This window comes from Rutidosis leptorrhynchoides, chromosome 6, assembly GCF_046630445.1.
Source record: "Rutidosis leptorrhynchoides isolate AG116_Rl617_1_P2 chromosome 6, CSIRO_AGI_Rlap_v1, whole genome shotgun sequence".
NCBI lineage: Eukaryota > Viridiplantae > Streptophyta > Magnoliopsida > Asterales > Asteraceae > Rutidosis > Rutidosis leptorrhynchoides.
The window spans coordinates 332,779,716-332,794,383 of record NC_092338.1 but is presented as its reverse complement, the minus strand read 5'-3'; the positions used below and the strand labels follow the sequence as shown (position 1 = coordinate 332,794,383).

General features: G+C 35.0%; 1 protein-coding gene across 1 annotated transcript; it reads right to left on the bottom strand.

Moving 5' to 3' along the window:
- Positions 1 to 2,720: 2,720 nt before the first annotated feature.
- Positions 2,721 to 6,339, bottom strand: LOC139852186 (UDP-D-apiose/UDP-D-xylose synthase 2-like). Its single transcript, XM_071841414.1, has 9 exons — positions 5,944 to 6,339; positions 5,259 to 5,351; positions 5,043 to 5,150; positions 4,153 to 4,267; positions 3,897 to 4,030; positions 3,697 to 3,798; positions 3,497 to 3,589; positions 3,249 to 3,384; positions 2,721 to 3,100 (listed from the first exon to the last, which is right to left on the bottom strand). The coding sequence occupies exons 1-9, from the start codon at positions 6,217 to 6,219 to the stop codon at positions 2,988 to 2,990; spliced, it is 1,170 nt and encodes a 389-aa protein (XP_071697515.1). The 5' UTR covers positions 6,220 to 6,339; the 3' UTR covers positions 2,721 to 2,987.
- Positions 6,340 to 14,668: the final 8,329 nt, after the last annotated feature.

Genomic DNA, 14,668 nt, shown 5'->3' with positions numbered 1-14,668 from the left:
TTTAATAAGCCTAAAATTTATATTACCCATTTTCGGATCACTGTTTATTTTAAAATCACTTAAGTTCGTTTATAACTTGTTTATTATCAATCGATTGATAATTGAGTGTTACAATCATTCTCCAAATAAGTTCGAAACTATATATATATATATATATATATATATATATATATATATATATATATATATATATATATATATATATATATATATATATATATATTAATCATTATAATATCCTATTTTTATTTTACGATATTTAAAATTATGTTCCCAATTATTTTACATAAATAAATTTTACAATATTATTTTACATAAATAAATTTTTGTAACAACAACATACAATATTTAAAATTATGTTCCCAATTATTATATATATATATATATATATATATATATATATATATATATATATATATATATATATATATATATATATACCTATCAAGTTACAATTAATTGTTCGTGAATCGTCGGAACTGGTCAAAGGTCAATTGTATACGTGAACACAGTTCAAAGTTTTTGAGATTCAGTTTAACAGACTTTGCTTATCGTGTCAAAATCATATAAAGATTAAGTTTAAATTTGGTTGGAAATTCCCGGGTCGTCACAAAATAGATCTAGCTTCAAAGGATCCTTGGATGGCTTGAAAGTTCTTGAAGCAGAATCATGACACGAAAACAAGTTCAAGTAAGATTTTCACTCGAAATAAGATTGTTATAGTTATAGAAATTGAATCAAAGTTTGAATATGAGTATTACCTTGTATTAGAAAGATATCTTACTGTAAATAAGAAAGATTTCTTGAGGTTGGATGATCACTTTACAAGATTGGAAGTAAGCTAGCAACTTGGAAGTATTCTTGATTTTATGAAACTAGAACTTATAGAATTTATGAAGAACACTTAGAACTTGAAGATAGAACTTGAGAGAGATCAATTAGATGAAGAAAATTGAAGAATGAAAGTGTTTGTAGGTGTTTTTGGTCGTTGGTATATGGATTAGATATAAAGGATGTGTAATTTTGTTTACATGTAAATAAGTCATGAATGATTACTAATATTTTTGTAATTTTATGAGATATTTCATGCTAGTTTGCCAAATGATGGTTCCCACATGTGTTAGGTGACTCACATGGGCTGCTAAGAGCTGATCATTGGAGTGTATATACCAATAGTACATACATCTAAAAGCTGTGTGTTGTACGAGTACGAATACGGGTGCATACGAGTAGAATTGTTGATGAAACTGAACGGGGATGTAATTGTAAGCATTTTTGTTAAGTAGAAGTATTTTGATAAGTGTCTTGAAGTCTTTCAAAAGTGTATGAATACATATTAAAACACTACATGTATATACATTTTAACTGAGTCGTTAAGTCATCGTTAGTCGTTACATGTAAATGTTGTTTTGAAGCCTTTAGGTTAACGATCCTGTTAAGTGTTATTAACCCATTGTTTATTATATCAAATTAGATGTTAAATTATTACATTATCATGATATTATGATGTATTAATATATCTTAATATGATATATATACAATTAAATGTCGTTACAACGATAATAGTTACATATATGTCTCGTTTCGAAATCCTTAAGTTAGTAGTCTTGTTTTTACATATGTAGTTCATTGTTAATATACTTAATGATATGTTTACTTATCATAATACCATGTTAACTATATATATATCCATATATATGACATCATATAGTTTTTACAAGTTTTAACGTTCGTGAATCACCGATCAACTTGGGTGGTCAATTGTCTATATAAAACCTATTTCAATTAATCAAGTCTTAACAAGTTTGATTGCTTAACATGTTGGAAACACTTAGTCATGTAAATAATAATTTCATTTAATATATATAAACATGGAAAAGTTCGGATCACTACAACGGGCGTCGCAATGGACGCAACGAACGCCGTTTACAACAGTGAATTCTCTGTTATCCCTTGAAGCTTGTTAAGGAGCTTGTTGACACCAAGATAGGGTGTGGTCTTAGATGATAGATTGTTTTTGTTTCTTAGAAACTTTTTTTTACAATCATGAAGAATGTTAAATCAAGTGATGACGGTACTATAGAGTAGAAGCAAAAGTGAGAGAGTTTAGTTTATTTTTTTATTTTTTTTAACTAACCTAACTGATTCGTGATTTTGTTTTCTTATTTGGTTTGCTATTTTTATTATACATTTAACTTGTTTATGTATATACACTTCCATAATTAGATTTACTTTTATTAATTTCATTTTATAATTATTTCCTCTTTTTTTTTTTTTTTTGGAAAGGCAATTTCATTTATAACTATACATTATACATATTTATATTCATGAAATGGGTCAGTTATTTTGACAAGATCGAACCATTTTGGAATCAAATCAAAATAATAAATAGTCCGATCCTTCGGGGACAGAACCGATCCGAGAGTACCATGCACAGCGCTATTTCATGCCTCTAAAGAAAATTGCACAAGAAACAATAATTTTGTGACATCACCCTAAATGCAAATATTGTGATATGCAGCCACAAATATGCTTCATCCAGGGTTGGTTAAAGACTTGAACCAATCTTGGACGAAATGATCTTAATATATGAGAAATAAATGGCAGGAATAGATTATATAAAAAAGCTGAATAAGATTATATAAATATAAACAAACAATAAATAATTAAATAAATAATCTCTAAACCAAAGAATACAACACTTAGCCATGGCAGGAAGAGAGAGAAATGAAATATGGAGAGCAAAACAGAGGCTGCACACAAGCCAAAGAGAGTAATTCTCTAGTCATACACAGCAAAATGAAGTAGGAATTCTCCTTAGTAGATTCTACTACACATACATTACAAGTTTCTTAGCAACTGTTGACATGATGAGAACAAATCAAATAGATACTCGAAACGGACTTCAATAAAGAACCATACAGCAGTTGCAGCTCACACTATGTGGGACCTACATGAGAACCAGAATCCTTTTTTCCTTTATGCTTTTAGTTTGCAGCTGGTTTTGCAATAGCTTGCTTGATAGCTTCAGCATATGTCCTGTGTTGATATGCAAGTGTGGATTCCAGCAAGTCCCATAGAGATGTCTTTGGATTCCAACCTGGCAGTCATTAAAAATAACTCCACATGAGAAATACAACACTCGCAAATAAAGTTTTCGCCACCTATAGTTTTTACTTCTCAAAACTACAAAATAAGTATCGAAATTAACATATGCAAGTAAAGGGCGAAAATGGAAAGAGGTAAACCTAATCGTTTGTTTATGATGGTCATGTCTGGAATCCTCTTATCGCTGTCATCATAACCCTCCCCGTAAAATTCTTTAGAGCTGACATCTACGGTGGGAGTCTCTATTGAATCTTCCCCACTTACTTTCGAATATACCTGTGCAAAGCAAGAAATTACATACTATTAACGAAACTACAAATTCTGAAAAATACAGGAAAAAATGATAATATAAAATATAAATAATGTAAACAATTCAACATTCAGTCACCTGAGTCATCATTTCAGCAAGCTGTCTGACTGTAACTTCATTGTTTGGATTGCCCACATTAAAGATATGACCACTAGCTCTTGCAGGGTTTTCCTGAAAAAAAAGAAAGAAAATTAAGACAATATAAACACTAAACGAAAACAAGATTATTGATATGAATAAATGGTTTGATTGATAGAAGGGATTAAACATAAACATACAATCATCAAAAGAACAGCTTCAATGGCATCCTTGATGTAAATAAAGGTTCTTTGTGATTCACCACCATCAACAAGCTTCAGTGGTTCCCTTCTCAAAAGGTTCTAGAAAGAAAGAAAAGCAAATAAATCGTTAGTCCAGAAACATAAATAAAAAAATGATTAAAAAAAAAAAATATATTGAAGGGGATAATTAAACTAACATTGCTAAAGCATGCAAGAACCCTTGGAACACCCTCACTGGGGCCATCGATCCCTGGAATGAAATCCATCCTGGGACCAATCCAATTAAAAGGTCGTACGATGGTGAACTCAAGACCGTTTTCTGCACCCTCGGCTGCAAAGGGGAGATATAAAATAAGTGAACATGCCACAGATGGTGTTATAAACAAATAAATAAATATTAAATATTAAATATTAAATATTAAATACAACAAAATAAAGTTTAAGTTGTCTCACCATAGATCAGCCTCTCGATCAACTGTTTGGCACATGCATACGACCATCTCTGCTTCTCAACTGAACCAAATATACATGGGGAAGTATCTTCTTTAAGAATATAGTAAGCAGGATCCTGTACAAATTATCACCCAAACTAATTACTTCTCTATGTTTTGCTTCTCAAATAAATTTTAAGTAGCAAAGGGTAGACAAGTATCATTTATATAAAATAAGAATACAGCAATAATGTGCAATTTGATTGATACAAATGGACGATCAGAGTAACTATATATTATAACATACTCCAGTTTTTTACCTATTAATATATATCTATACAGTTCAGCACAGAATTGGAGTAACTACATTGAACAGAATCATTAGTAAAAGGATAATTCAACTCTCAAAAGACCTCATCAAGTGAAAATGAATTAGGATGGCTGGCTAAAGAGATCATACAATGAGTGGGAAGGGTGTAGTATGCACACATGATTTAATGCGAACAAAAACCTATACCGTATTCAAACTACAACGTACAAAGATTTCTTCATGAATAACTTAAGTAACTTAAATGGTGATAATTCAGCTTAGTTTTCTGTAATTATTAGTCTAAACATTTTAGCATTTTACAGACTACTGATACGACACTTCATCATTATATTAAATGAAAGAAGTTTCAGCAGAAACCAAAAAACCTGAAAAATTAGAACATCGCCATATATTCTATTATTTGTACTAAAGTATCAACCATAAAATACACGTAAAATACAGTGTTCAATAAGTCAAAACACGTACATGGTAGAACATACAACAGCCACACCATCAACATATATATTGCACCAGAATGTAAAAAATAATAAAATACAATTCGCCATCTTAAAAATACGACAGACTAAAGATCTGACTATTACCTGTCGCAGGGGACTGTCTTTTGGAAGATAGCTACCTATCGTCTTCCCATATACTTCACAAGTAGAGAAGTGAATGAGCCTCTTGTTGTTCTCTGAGCAGTACTTCACCTATATATGAAATGACATTATTTTACATCAATAGCCGTAAAATTGGCTTTAATACATACACAGTCAAATAGTCAACCCAAATCAGTGTAAGCTAGATGCAGTACATACCACTGGGAGTGCATCAATGAAATTGCTATAGATCGTGTCAAGAGGACGTGTATTGTAATCCGCTGGAGTACATATAGCCGCCAGATTTATCGTCTAAATTCAGATTAAAAATAAAAAATTAGATAACTCGTCATCAAACAAAAATTAAACACCTAAACTGATTTGCATCACAATTCACTGATTACTAACAATTACTACTAGCAAACGAATAAATGGCATATAACGAACTTATTAATGCCATTAGGACTAGCTAACACCTAAATCATTTCAAATCATGGAATATAAACGCATAATTCACCGATCTGCATTCGGATCTACAATCAGTGATATAAAGCAAGCAATTCACCATGTATCAACAAATATTAGCCTTTGATTGCTTTATGTTGAACTAAACTTCATGAAGTAACATTACATAATTCACATATACTGTACATTATTACGCAACTATTGGCATTTAATTAGCTAATAAGTAATAATGCACCTATTGTAACTTGCAAGTTAACTTACACTTCAAACATACACCATGAAGCAACAGTAACGAAATCTTAATATAACAACGCACTAAAAGCATGCATGTAACTTAGTTCTATACTTATTTATTACGATACGATTACGATTTATGATAGTATATAACAAAATAAAGAATATAAAACCACGATGTTGAAGAATATAATTAGCGAACTACCAGATCGGAGGTTTTAATGAGTCCTTCAAGACGCGAATCGTTCTTAATATTCAAACGATGAAACTGAATGCGACCGGTCCAAGGAAGAGAGTCCGGTTCAAGTAAGTGTTTGATCTTATCATTATAAACATCAACAGCTAACACAGTGTGTGACGTTTCATTCATCAATTTCTCACACAAATGCGAGCCGATGAATCCTCCGGCACCGATCATACAAATAGTCATCGGTTTTATCGTATTTCCGTCCAGATCTACTCTCACCGTCGTCGATGCCATCTCGATTTCGTTTTTTTTTTTCTCACACGCACGTGATTGAATGTACGTGTAGGTAGGTTTTGAAATGTGCAAGTATAAGGAATAAGGATTGTATTTTGGGGGAAATGTATTTATGTATTTATTTAATGCGAATGGGAAAAGGAGGGAGAAAGAGGTAGACACTTGACAGGGAGATGGGACCCACTCTTGTAATGACGTGTGCGTGAAATAGATGTGTGTGAGTGATGATTCAGTAGACTCACGAGTATGATTAGTTTGTGTGGTGTTTGGTGATCTGGCGACGCCGGGGTACGCGGTGATTGTGATGTGTGGCAGGGATTAGACCACTAGATTGCAGCTGGAGACTGTCGGTTATCACGTTTTAAGGCATTTTAGTGTGGAAGTAGTGTTTTTCTAAATATGATGATACACAATTTATTTTTATTATGTAGATAATTATCATGTTTTGCACTGTTATACTGTATTGTGTACATAATAAAAAAACTAGTGAAATGACCTGTAGAATCACGAGTTTGTTTAAATGAAACAGTTTAATGATATGTTTTAGGTATTAAGTGAACGTAAATGCTGAAGTTATTTAGTTTAATGACCCGTGAAACCACATAGTTCGACTAGTAAACTCGTCAGCTGAACATTTCATCAAACACCTAAAATGCATATTAAACAATCCACATCCAATCATAAGAGATAATATTGGTTGTAATTTATTTTAAAAGTGTAAATTAAAATATAAATGTAGAATTGGCTTCCTTCTGCCTAACTTATATACCTTTTCGTACTCAATTCAAAAATAATTAATTAAAATTATTTAATTTTAATAATTAAAATAATTATTGATTTAATAATAATAATTAATTAATAAGATTTAATTTTAATTTAAAATTATTTAAATTAATGACATCACCCACAATGCTTATATTTTTTTCTTTTTCTTTTTGATTTTTTCTTAACAAATGAATTAGCATAATAATGACATCATCATTTTAGCAATATAATAGAAACTATAGATGGATTGTATAGATATCATCACCCTTTTCTGTATTCATTATTTCATTCGCTCTATTAAATCTAAGCTATTTAAAAAATACTCTTATGTCATAACGAATGATATAAGTGTTTTAAAAATAAGGTTCTTTGAGTCTTGCTAAAATGTTAAAATGTTTGTGAATTTTGATTTCTTTTTTTTCTGGAGTCTTTAATTATTGTATTTGAGCCTACCATGCTTCTCTTTAACTACTTCAGTTGTGTTTTTTTAGTTCTCATGTTTCTCAAATCTCCGATTATGTTTATATACAAAACAAAACAGAAAAATTGAGCCCCTGAAAACCCTGAACCCCAAGCGGTGGATGTGACGCCCCGTACAAAACCATCGTGTACGTCAACAACAGGATCTTTACACGGTCAAGTACTACATGCTGTTTGAAAATCAGTTTTGCATTCATAAAAGATAACATTTACAAAAGATAACGTGACACAAAGGTCGTTACAAAGTCATTATTTTTGAAATTAACATAAATTACGAATGCAAAAGAAAAGTTCCATAATTGAGACATCTCTAAGTTATGCAGCGGATATCTAATACAGCAGGTCCTTAACAGCAAGTCTAAACAGCATGACAGCAAGTCTAACAGCGGAAGCAACAAACCTCTAAGCACCTGAGAAAACATGCTTAAAAACGTCAACAATAATGTTGGTGAGCTATAGTTTAAATTGTAACAGTAATATAAGATTGACCACGAGATTTCAATGTTTCAAAACAGTATGAAAAGTATATGTATAACCGTGGGCACATGGTAACTAGACTTAACGTAAATATAAATATCACCCCCTAAAAGTACACCTGGCGAGTGCGTATATCCTCGAAGTATTAAACACCCGTTAAATGCTAGCGCGACTAGCCCGAGTGGGGATGTCAAACCCTATGGATCCATATCTAAGATTCGCGTCTACCGGTTCAAAAATCAATAGTTAAACGTTACCGTGCTAAGGGGAAAGTTTATGCCGTTATATAACCCACACATATGTAAAGTTTAAGTACTCGTGTCAAATAAGTAAAACATAAAAAGGCGCATGTAATCTCAGTCCCAAAAATAGTAAAAAGTAGTAAAAAGGGATGCTATAACTCACAATGAATAAGCAATACAAGTCGATACGAAAATGTGCAAGTAGTAAGTCGGTCCGAAAGGTCGTCAACCTAAATCAAAGGTTACTAGGTCAGTAGGTTGTCTTTATAAGTTATATTAGTGCATAAAATAAGTTTAAGTGTCATCATCATCATTCATCATCATAAGAGCTAAGTAAGTTTGACAAGAATAGAGATCGAAACAATAGGCTGACTTCGGTCAGCTGCTACGAACTCTATGTAAATCGAAAAGATGCGTAATCAGTGGCTATGACTCCGTATATGAGTCCCCTAGTTTCTGACCAATTTACAGAACTAAAATCGTCTTCGTTTGACCGTGGCGACGGTTTAAGTGCGAGTAGGTCAGAAATTTCAGCACAACGTTAATAGGGTGTAATGACTTTCGGAAGGCCATAAATCCTAAACCGTAACTCGGATTAAGACAAGGTCTAAACGGAAGATCATCTACTCGAACCGAACTAACTAAAAATAAACTTTACAGTAGCTCAGGTTACTGATCAGATCCCGAAAAATAGTAAACAAGTGCTCTGGTGGGGTTCTTGGTGCTTGATGCTCATCACGGTTCTCATCCTTGATGCTTGTAGCTTCAAGTGTACAACTCGTTGATGGGTTAGCATCACCTTGACCAAGATTCCACCATCAACACACAATAAGTTAAGACCAAGTAAGAACACAACTCATTTAAGAGTCTTAGATGGATGATGAACCAAGGTTACATCATATCCTTAGTCTTAACACAATTACAAGTTACATTTACAACTAAAGCTACAAACTTTACTTCAATCAAGCAAGTATGAACATAATCTAAGTCAAATGAAGTGATGGAACCCTAAGCTAGAGAGCTTGGATCCCTTTCACACAAGTTATAAGGTCACAAAGCTAGAAAGCTTGAACCTTTAGTGTTCTTGAAGAACTTGAAGCATAAAGCTTAGATCTTTAAGTTATATGAAGACCATAAACACAAGTTTTGATCTTTATAACAAAATAATGAGATCATAAGTTAGAAAATTTAGATCCATCAAAAGATATGAAGATTCAAGCTAGAAAGTTTGCATCTTGGTTGTTCTTGAAGATCTTGAAGCGTAAAGCTTGGATCTTTAAGTTACATAAAGATTACAAACACAAGTTTGAATCTTTATAACAAAATAACAAGATTAAAGTAAAAAGATTTAGATCTACAAAGTAGGTAAAAATTCAAAGCTAGAAAGCTTGAATCTTCCATGTTCTTGAAGGATTCAAATCCAAGTTTGAATCTACAAGATGTAATTAAGATCAAAGCTAAAAAGCAAGACCTTTAAATGATGATGATGATTTCGTGTAAGATGAAGGAAGAAGAAGAAGAAAAATTTAATTACTTACACTTTTTAGAGAGAGAAAGACTATAAAGGAAATAAGAGAGTAAGTGTGTGTGAAATACAAATGAGAGCAAGTGTTAAATGGATGGAATAAGGGTGGTATTTATAGGAAATGAGGGTGAGGGTGGGGTGAGTTAGCCGAAATTTGGAGGGGGGGACAAGGGGGACAAAAGTTTGCTTTTTGGTTAATGGTTGTCTAAAGTTGGTGCTTATGTTAGGATCCTATGCAACATTAAGGATAATACTTGACATAAATGCTAGCATATTCCCTCTAATAAATGGGCATTTGTCTTACTTATTAATGGGTCACTAGTAATTAATAAGTGGGCTAAATAAATGGGCTACTAGCTAGAGTAGGGTGGGCTTAAGTCCAACAAGGTAGAAAGTCCAACAAGACTAACTAGTAAGCATAATTAAATTACTACGCATAATTAAGCATCCAAAAACCCAAGTAATTATTATTATAAAATAATAATTAATATTTCGTAGTCATAATATTCCGATTACGACAAAAGTTAAACGTGTGCGCAGTTCGCGGTTTATTCGTAACGTCAAGTGACACTAACGGTCAATAAGGCTTCCGGTGATCAAGTTAAGTATCCTACGTACTCTAAGGCACGTTTTAATATATAAATTAAAGTAAACCATGTATATAAAGGTTCCAGAGTATAAAGTAGCACAGTACGCACAAATACACAGTTTCGCTAAAACACAAGGCACAAAAGCAAGTCAAAAAATCTGGGTCGTTACATTACCCACCTGTTAATGGAAATTTCGTCCCGAAATTTAAGCTGAGGCAGGTGTTGAATTCGGGAAGAGGTGAGGATACTTCTGCATCATTTGATCCTCTCGTTCCCAAGCAAACTCAGGTCCACGTTTGGCATTCCATCGAACTCGGGCGATCGGAATCTTGTTGCGTTTCAAAGTTTTGACCTCACGGTCTATAATTTCGACAGGCTCTTCCACGAAATGGAGTTTGTCATCAATTGTGAGTTCTTCCAGTGATATGATAAGTTCCGGTGGAGCAAGACACTTCTTCAAATTTGATACGTGGAAGGTAGGATGAACTGCGCTCAATTGAGTTGGAAGATCCAGACGGTAAGCTACGGGTCCAACACGTTCCAAGATTTCAAAAGGACCAATATATCGCGGGTTTAACTTTACGCGCTTTACAAAACGAATCACACCTTTCCAAGGTGCGACTTTCAACATCACACGGTCACCCACGTTGAATTCGAAGTCTTTACGTTTAAGATCAGCATAACTCTTTTGGCGATCACGGGCCGTCTTAAGTCTCGCTTGAATCTGGGCAATCTTCTCCGTCGTTTCATGGACTATCTCGGGTCCGGTGATTTGCACTTCGCCTATCTCGGCCCAACAAATAGGAGAACGGCACTTGCGACCATACAACTCTTCAAAAGGTGCGGCATTAATACTCGAGTGATAACTGTTGTTGTAAGAGAATTCGGCTAACGGTAAATGCCTTTCCTAAGACTTTCCGAAGTCAATAACACAGGCACGCAACATGTCCTCTAAAGTCTGAATCGTTCGTTCGCTCTGATCGTCGGTCTGCGAGTGATATGCAGTGCTCATGTCGAGACGGGTTCCCAAGGCTTCTTGCAAAGAACGTCAAAATTTGGAAGAAAAACGAGGATCGAGATCTGAGATAATCGATAAGGGCACACCATGATGGGATACAACCTATTTGATGTATAGTTGGGCCAGTCTCTCCATCGTATCCGTTTCCTTCATGGCTAAGAAGTGTGCAGATTTGGTAATTCGGTCAACGATAACACAGATTGTATCATAACCACCTACCGTCTTCGGTAGCTTTGTGATGAAGTCCATCGTTATACTTTCCCACTTCCATTGAGGGATTTCCGGTTGTTGAAGTAATCCAGATGGCCTTTGATGTTCGGCCTTAACTTTCGAGCAAGTCAAACACTTACCAACGTAAGTTGCAACATCCTTCTTAATATTAGGCCACCAACACTGTTCCTTGAGATCGTGGTACATTTTACCGGCTCCTGGATGAATTGAATATCTCAACTTGTGGGCTTCATCAAGTATAAGGCTTCGTAAATCTCCATAACTAGATACCCAAATCCTTCCGGCAAAGCATCGGAGTCCAGTCTCCTTAAGCTCGAATCGTGAAACGAGAATGTTCAAGTGTTCTTGAGAAATATTCTCCTCTTTGAGAGCCTCATCTTGGGCTAATCAGATCTGGCTATTGAGATTTGAATGAATGATGATGTTCAGAGCCCGAACACGAAGAGGTACCATTCTCTCCTTTCGACTCGGAGCGTCGGCTACAACATTGGCTTTGCCAGGATGGTAACGGAGTTCACAATCATAGTCGTTCAGCGTCTCAATCCATCGACGTTGTCTCATATTCAGCTGCTTTTGATCAAAGATGTGCTGGAGGCTTTTGTGATCGGTGAATATGGTACTCTTTGTCCCATAAAGATAGTGTCTCCACAACTTCAAAGCGAAGATAACGGCTCCAAGTTCGAGATCATGGGTAGTGTAGTTTTGCTCGTGTATCTTCAGTTGACGAGAAGCATAAGCAATGACCTTCGTTCTTTGCATCAATACGCAACCAAAACCATTTTTGAAGCATCGCAGTACACAACGAATTCGTCACTGCCTTCAGGAAGTGATAAGATAGGTGCGGTGGTTAACTTCTGCTTCAGGGTTTGAAATGCTGATTCTTGTTCGTTCTCCCAAACGAATTTCTTCCCTTTGTGAGTCAGCGCAGTCAAAGGTCGTGAAATCAGAGAGAAACCTTCAATAAATCTTCGGTAGTAACCGGCAAGACCTAGAAATTGGCGGATGTGAGTTGGAGTAGTGGGTGTCTCCCACTTGCTGATAGCCTCGATCTTTGCGGGATTAACTTTGATACCTTGCTCACTCACAATATGACCCAGAAATTGGACTTCCTTCAACCAAAATTCACACTTGGAGAATTTGGCATAAAGTTGCTCTTGTCTCAAGAGTTCAAGCACTAGTCAGAGATGTTGCTCATGTTCTTCTTCGCTCTTGGAGTAGATGAGGATATCATCTATGAAGACGATAACGAACTTATCCAGGTATGGCTTGCATACACGATTCATGAGGTCCATGAATACAGCGGGTGCGTTGGTTTAACCGAACGGCATCACGAGAAACTCATAATGACCATAGCAGGTTCTGAACGATCACATCACTCTCCTCCACCCTCAACTGGTGATAACCAGATCGCAAATCGATCTTAGAGTAAACGCTTGATCCTTGCAGCTGATCAAAAAGATCGTCAATTCGGGGAAGAGGATATCGGTTCTTAATCGTCAATTTGTTGAGTTCTCGGTAGTCGATACACATGCGGAAGGATCAATCCTTCTTCTTCACGAATAAAACAGGTGCGCCCCAAGGCGATGAACTTGGTTGGATAACTCCACGGTCTAGCAATTCCTGCAGTTGACTCTGCAACTCTTGCAGTTCAGAAGGTGCTAGTCGATAAGGTGCGCGAGCTACGGGTGCAGCTCCCGGCACTAGATCGATCTGGAACTCCACTGCTCTCGGTGGCGGTAATCCAGGCAGTTCTTCCGAAAAGACATCGGGAAATTCGTTCATGATTCGTACATCATTCACGCTCTTCTCTTCTGCTTCTAAAGCCTTCACGTGTGCTAAAACAGCAAGACGTCCTTTCTTCATAATCTTCTGCGCTTTCATACAACTAATGAGGTTCAGCTCCTAGTTACATCTTTCTCCATATATGACCAGTGGCTCACCATCTCCTTATGGTATACGAAGAGCTTTATCTCCACAGATAATGTCGGCCCTCACTTTGGTCAACCAGTCCATGCCGACAATCACATCAAAGCTCCCCAATTTGATGGGTATCAAGTCAATTGCGAAATCCACACCAGTTATGTTAATAATAGCTCCTCGGCCAATTTGGTTGTGATGACCCGAAAATTTTTGACTTATTTAAACCAATTCTCTATACGATTTATAATTTTAACACGCTAAACAAAGTCTGTTAGATTGAGTCTCAAAATTTTAGAACTGTTTCATATATACAATTACCTTTGATTACTCTCGACGATTCATGAACAATTATATGTATGTATATATATATGTACAAGTAAAAACGACTTTCCTACAGTAAAACCCTATTTGCTACAGTAAAAATTACTTTGCTACAGTAAAACACAATTTGCTACAGTAAAACACTATTTGCTACAGTGAAACCGTATTTTGCTACAGTGCTACAGTGAAACACTATTGCTACAGTAAAACACTGTTTTGCTACATTAAACACTATTGCTACAGTAACACTATTTGATGTCGACGAACTAGCAAACAAAAACGGATAAGGCGGCCATGCGATCGCATGGCAAAAACACTGAAAACTCATGCGATCGCATGAGCTACAGTAAATCGAAAAGTAATATAAATACGCCAGTTTTCTGCACGATTCATCACACATTCACTTCTTTTATTCTTCTGTAAGAGTAAATGATAATTATAATTTATAATTTATAATTTATAATTTAAATAATAATAAGGTATATACGAGGGTATTTTTAATTCGGGTTTCAAATCGCTTTAAGCTAAGGAAATATTGGGTATTGTTAGGGGTATTATTCGGGGTATTGTTCTTGAATCCAAGGCCAACCATACAGTCATCTACCATCATTACATCTACGTAATTTGCCTACAATATTGAGTCTCAATATTGAACTGTGAGTTATAGATCCCTTTTTAAATACTTTAAATATTTTTGGGCTGAGAATACATGCAATTTATTTTAAACGCGATAAGACACAAGTACATACTAAATTCTACACTGAGTTAAACCGGAAATCCCTTAGCTTTGGTAACTAGTAGTTGCCAGTACATAGGATATGGACTGGTGGGCGCGAATAATTGTATATGGATCCATAGGGCTTGACATCCCCGTCCGAGC